Source organism: Silurus meridionalis, chromosome 17 (assembly GCF_014805685.1).
Source record: "Silurus meridionalis isolate SWU-2019-XX chromosome 17, ASM1480568v1, whole genome shotgun sequence".
NCBI classification, from domain to species: domain Eukaryota; kingdom Metazoa; phylum Chordata; class Actinopteri; order Siluriformes; family Siluridae; genus Silurus; species Silurus meridionalis.
This window is the reverse complement of record NC_060900.1, coordinates 6,861,205-6,867,204: the sequence shown is the minus strand read 5'-3', so window position 1 is coordinate 6,867,204 and position 6,000 is coordinate 6,861,205. Positions and strand designations below refer to the sequence as shown.

Below are 6,000 nucleotides of genomic sequence, written 5' to 3'. Positions count from 1 at the left end.
AAGCTCGTTTATTAATTACAAAACAAATTATCAGGATGTTTTGTGTCGAGATAACAGGCATATAGATTATTTTTCTTTTCTTTCTTTCTTTCTTTCTTTCTTTCTTTCTTTCTTTCTTTCTTTCTTTCTTTCTTTCAAAAATAAAAAAAATGACTAAAACATTAGCCAGTGACTAAAACACATAAAAAGCCTATACATGCCCATAAAAAAAAAATATATATATATATACACTGTCCACATGTGATCATTTGTGAATTTCATTGTGCCATAAGATATAACAGTTATTCAAGCTGTGAACTCCGTCAAAAAGGCTTCTAGGAAATGAAACCATGCATTAATTCTGTGGAATGTGAAAAATTATTTGCAAAGTCACATTTTGCATAGTGCACATTTTTAATGGTCGGAAATGCTCATAGAAACATATAGAAATGAAACGTTCATACACTATTACACGCTCATGCGATCGGAACAGTCCGGCGCGTGCCAGGAGTTTAGATTAAACCTCAATCATGTAGTCAGCAGATGGCCGTGAAAAAGCGCGCGGGGACACCAGCTTCACCCTCCTCCTCCTCCTCCTCCTCAGAGCCACAATAGGTTCGGGACCCTCCCCACCGACGCTCGAGGCCCCTATATAAGACAGGAGTCCGGTCTTAGGACCACAAACCACCATCGACTTTCAACGAGCTCACATCTCAAAGCAAACATGCCTCCTCACATCATCCCTGACACAACATACTCCATGAGCTCCAGAATGACTGTGGCTCAAAGGAAAGAGGCAAACGAACTGAGAAAGGTGAAGACCATTTCTGCTGCTTTTCCCCCCATCATTTCCACCATCACAAATGCATTTTGTTTTTTAATTTTCATGTCTTTAATGGTTGCTTTTTTTCTCTCTTTCATTGCAGACTCTCAAACCTCTAATGGAGAAAAGAAGGCGCGCGCGCATCAATGAGAGCCTCAACAGGTTAAAGGATCTGATTGTTCCTCTGGCTGGCAAAGATGTAAGTATCAAGTTTCGAGAATTAATCACATATAAGTACAAATGACAAAGTTCAGTGAGATTATTGATAAGAATCGATGTCTAATGTCTCCAATTCGTCCTCTCTTTTAGACGTCCCGCTACTCAAAGCTGGAGAAAGCCGACATCTTGGAAATGACCGTGAAGTTTCTCAGAGATCTCCATTCTTCACCTGCTGAAGGTAATTTCGCGCGTGCGTTTTTATGCAAAACCAATAATAAGAAGAATCATTATCTCTTTTTTTGTTGCTGAAATGTAGCATATCTAATGTTAGTTTCTCCTCTTTTTCCCCCTCCAGCCCAAGCAGACAGTTACAGAGAGGGTTATGACGCGTGCCTGCAGCGGGTCTCGGCGCTTCTCCCGCGCACGAGCCTCGACCGCGAAACGCGCGCGCGGGTGCAAGACTTTGTCCAGCAGGCGAAGCTCCCGAGCTCACCAGCCTGCCGCACGTGCAGCGCACGCGCCTCCAGCGTGCTCGCACCAAACCAGCACGAGCGCATTCTGAGCCCGAAATCCAACGACCTCCTGCGAAGCGAAAACCGCTCGAGCGTCACTGGACCGATTTCCGGTGGAGTTCATGCAGCACCTCAGACAGCAGCTCCAAACATGTGGAGACCGTGGTAGAGCAATGAACATGCCACGTGTATATATTTTTATACAAAAATTTATTTATTGTTATATGCGTAAGTCCTAAGCTTTGCAAACTGGCCGTGGAATGACCCAATACAGTATATAATATAGAGCCAGTAAAGCACAGATCATAGGTATAGAAACAATGTTAGTGACTTAATGCAATCCTCTCTGGGGTGTCAAGACATTCAGGTTGTAAACAACAAAATTGTAAACCCCACGGGTTATAATGTATTTCATGAGGTTTGCACGATTGACTTTTGTTTATTTGGTCTGTGCAAAAGAAATGGTAAACACTGTGTGTTCTTGTGTTATCAGACAACAATAAACACATTTCTAATTGGAAATTATGTGCGAGTTGATTTGCTTAATTTTGCCATATTAAATAATATGGTGTCTGAAGTTGAAATGAAAATAAGTTGATTGTATTTTTGGGAACGATTAAGAAAAGCAAAAAATAACAGAAAGGACAAAGGGTGAAATCAGTATTGGAAATCTTAGAGTCTATATTGAGTGTTTGCATCAGTGGTGAATAAAATATCCTGTTGCCTCACTATAAAGCACAGGATATTTCTATTTATGCATAAATAAAATCTTATGCTGCAGTGTTTGGAGCCTGTGAAACATCACATCAATCAAATATAGATGACGCACAGATCCAAATAATACAATTTGGAATTTTGAAAATGATTAGTCAAGAAGGGTTTTATTCATTTTCCAGTCTCAATAAAGGGACTTGCAGGTCAGATGTTTTGCATAACCATAAATGGGTAAACTTGAAAAGTGTTAAGGACAGAGGGCTTTGCACTTTTTGTTTTCCTGGTAGCATATCAAGCTGAGTGTTTTTTATATTATTTATCTCGAATGGGGGGAAAAATAAAGCCAGCGAGAGAATGACTGTTTACGGGATAAACTGTGAGCATTTTGCAATATTATATATATAAAACTAAGCTATAAATGGTTAAAACTGTCATATAGCATTATTAATCAACATATATAAACATCCTTAATAAATAAAACAAATCATGCAATTATTAAAAATTTTGAGAACGTTGTGGGTTGTATTACTACAACAGTATGCTCTAAATGTTTAATTCCTCAAAAGGTTGTTTTTTAGGTGTTTAATGTTGTTAATTGGAAGTTAATTTTAATCAGAGTTTAAAATCTGATGCAGGCAGCCACTAGAAACCAGTGGGAAAATGTAGCAATGGGTTAGTGTGGGTAGTGTGGAAGATTGAAAACAAGTTGTGCGACTGCCTTCTGGATCATTGAGGAGGTCAAATTTCAAAGGCAGATCTAACAAGATTAAATGGCATTAGACAAATTTTGAGATGATGAGTGACTGAACAATCATCTGAGCGGCCTGTGTGGACAAAAACCAGCAAATTCTTCCAATGCTGTAAAGGAGAAATCAACAGGGTAGAAGTAAAGAACAGTTGATTGTCCATGATCACCCCAAGGCTTCATTAAGTGACCAAAGAGGGAGATCAGCGAGTTGTCCGTAAATATCACAAGATCTTAATGTGGAGATATATCACTTATGATAACCAGCTGTTCAGTTTCGCTGGGATCGAGCTTCATCTGATGAGTTGCCATCCGTGATGAGATATCTGCCAAACATGCTGAGATCTAAGCAGAAACAAAATTACTAAACTCAACATGAGTCAGAAACCAAAAAATTTGAGGCAATTTTATTTATTTTCAAAATGTACAATTTGGCAGCTCATGTGTTGCTTTCACCAAATGGATTCAGGAGAATCCAGTGGCTCATCATTGGATGAATTCTATTAAAAACACTTCAATAAAAAAACAGTTGCTGTAAAAATTTCGATCTGGAATAACTGGGTGATGGAAAGAAAAAAACTATTATCTGTACCATCTTTTTGAGAAAAAGAAATCCAGAGAAAAATCAGTAGTCTTGCAGTTTTACAAACCTTTAACTGAAATTCACTCGGCCTGGTTCATCCAACTGCCATCAGATCTCAAATAGTTCTTCAAGTGAAGCCCACTTACGTGTGATTAAAGTGTCACATAACCTTAATAAAACAGTTCCTAGAGGACCAAGAAGCAAATATGAAAACAAGGCCGAGACAAAATTATGGAAAAGAATGCCAAAAAAAATTATACAAAATATCCTTAACTTTAAATTTGAGTTTCATTTATTAATTACTAAACTGGAATGACATGGCTTTATCAGCCATCCACCAAAAGTTATTGGTTGGGTAAGGAGGATAAGCATCAAGCGCTCAAGGGTAACCCTGAAGAAGCTGGAGAGATACAGTTTTAATGGGTGCAACTGTTCACAGTTCCACCAGTCCTTTCAGTTGTGAACCATTTCTGTATCCCTCCAGTGTCCATTCATACACTCATATCCTGGACAATCTTAAAAACCTTGGCATTATGAAATTCTGTCAAATGAAAAGACATTTTTGTTTGGAATTTGTAAAGGTCATTCAAAACTCAGCAAACATGTGGAAATGGATTTTCTCGTCCAATGAGTTCAAAATAATTTTAGCCTTAAAGAAATGACTATATTTAGTCAAAACCCAGCATTGCTTATCCACCTGAGAACATCATCCACATAGTGAAATATATTGTTGATGGCAACATGTTGTGCATGACTCTAGACCATTTGGTTGCTTCTCTGTCCAGTCTTAATTTGTGGTTGTCCATATTTTTAATGCTGCTCTGTGGAATGTTCATGGTTTGTGATGTTTATTTTTAAAGCAATTGTGATTTTCATAACTTTGTCCCAGACTGGTTAGCTCAGCGCTCTTAGATATGTCATCATACAAAATTTTGAGATACTGAGATCACATGACAAACAGATGAAATACTGGCACACACATGAACTCCATACAATGACTTATTACTTCTTATTAGTGCTGAATCTAAATCAGGGGTATTAATGCAATAGGGTGATTACATACATAATAAGTACTTCTATTTTTGTTTTATTTGTAAAAATTACAAACTGCATTTATTTGCCTGGCCTTAATCCAATGACAACGGTGTATACACCTATACTTCTCTGAATGTAAAAAAAAATCCACACAGCCACACTGCAAAATGTAGTGGCACACCCTCCTAGAACAATGAAGGATTTTATAAGAGCAAAGACACACTAAAAAGTCTGATCATCTAGTACATACGGTGATGATTAGGTGTGTACCAACAATTAAGAATATACAGTAGTATCTGTAACATTACAGAAAGTTGAATGCAAATACTTGTAAAGTCACTAAATTCAATGCTTCTACTCCTTTCTTGATTCATAACCCAAAAATAACGTAGCGCATCACTACATGTCTGGTAGCCACATGCTTCAAGAGCTTGGGGTGGGGGTTAGCAGCTGGTTAGCCCAGTCAGGCCTTTGATTTATTCTGGCACCAGACAAGAGAATCATCTTTCATAATTGTTCATTCATTTTAGGTTAAGTGCAGAGTACTGAAAACAAAATATCTGTCACCCAGTTAGATGTAGTCTCCATATTAGCTGATACATTTGCTGTATGCACATTTATACACTGTAAAACACAGATGAAACTAAAAGCCCACCATTTTTAATAGTGAAAGACTTGATTGATCTCCTTTGAAAAAAACGTGACAAACTAATTCTTGACACTGATATTTTGAATAGATTTAAATATATTACCAAGGTGTTTCTACTTGGGCTAAAAAGGTGTGATTGTAATAAAAACAATACGACAATTAGGAAATAAATCGGAAAAGACATACAGTAGCTTTGCCTAGGGTGAAAAATATACATTACTTAAGAAATTTTCATACAAACATCCTGAATTATTTTCAGAATTCTGTTATCTTATTGTGCTTGTTGAATAAGACGTTTATATTATAACATTTTCTGCATCCAGTTTTAGCTGAGTGCACTTGTAGAATATTAGACAAATCCCTTCCCCCATGTCATCTGATTCAGCAGGCTCCAAAATCATTATACCCTCCTCAGCACCAGCTTATTGTTAAGATTGTACAAACCTTTTGCACAAGATTTTTAGATATTATATTAACCATGCTCTTATTGTCTTCCCATACTTTTTTTAATTTTTTTATAAACATTATGCATGCATTGAGAACATCAACATTAACATGTGGAATGAAATACAGAAGGCAGAATGTATAAATAGTGATTTCATTTTATTTTTCCAAAAGAAAGAGTGTTGCTTGGTGGACTCAAAACGACAGAGAGAGAGAAAAAAAGGTGATTTTTTTTTAATTAAAGAGCAACAATATGAAATCTATGGGCTGAGAAAATGTGGAAATAATTATATCTATTAAAAAATGTAAGAACATATATGCATAATAAATCTCTATACAAAATCTAATTGTAATGAT

At 36.8% G+C, this 6,000-nt stretch overlaps 1 protein-coding gene across 1 annotated transcript; it reads left to right on the top strand.

The window, feature by feature from the left end:
• The first annotated feature begins 407 nt into the window (after window positions 1–407).
• hes2.1 (hes family bHLH transcription factor 2, tandem duplicate 1) lies at window positions 408–1,642 on the top strand. The gene is made up of 4 exons (XM_046870900.1): window positions 408–793; window positions 906–1,001; window positions 1,112–1,199; window positions 1,317–1,642. Exons 1-4 carry the CDS (start codon window positions 704–706, stop codon window positions 1,640–1,642), a joined length of 600 nt encoding a protein of 199 aa, XP_046726856.1. The 5' UTR covers window positions 408–703.
• The last annotated feature ends 4,358 nt before the right edge of the window (window positions 1,643–6,000 follow it).

Coding starts and splice junctions, on each gene's coding strand:
- hes2.1 (XM_046870900.1), top strand. CDS start 704: ATGCCTCCTCACATCATCCCTGACACAACATACTCCATGAGCTCCAGA. Junction 1,002..1,111: donor TTCCTCTGGCTGGCAAAGAT/GTAAGTATCAAG, acceptor CCTCTCTTTTAG/ACGTCCCGCTACTCAAAGCT. Junction 1,200..1,316: donor CCATTCTTCACCTGCTGAAG/GTAATTTCGCGC, acceptor TTCCCCCTCCAG/CCCAAGCAGACAGTTACAGA.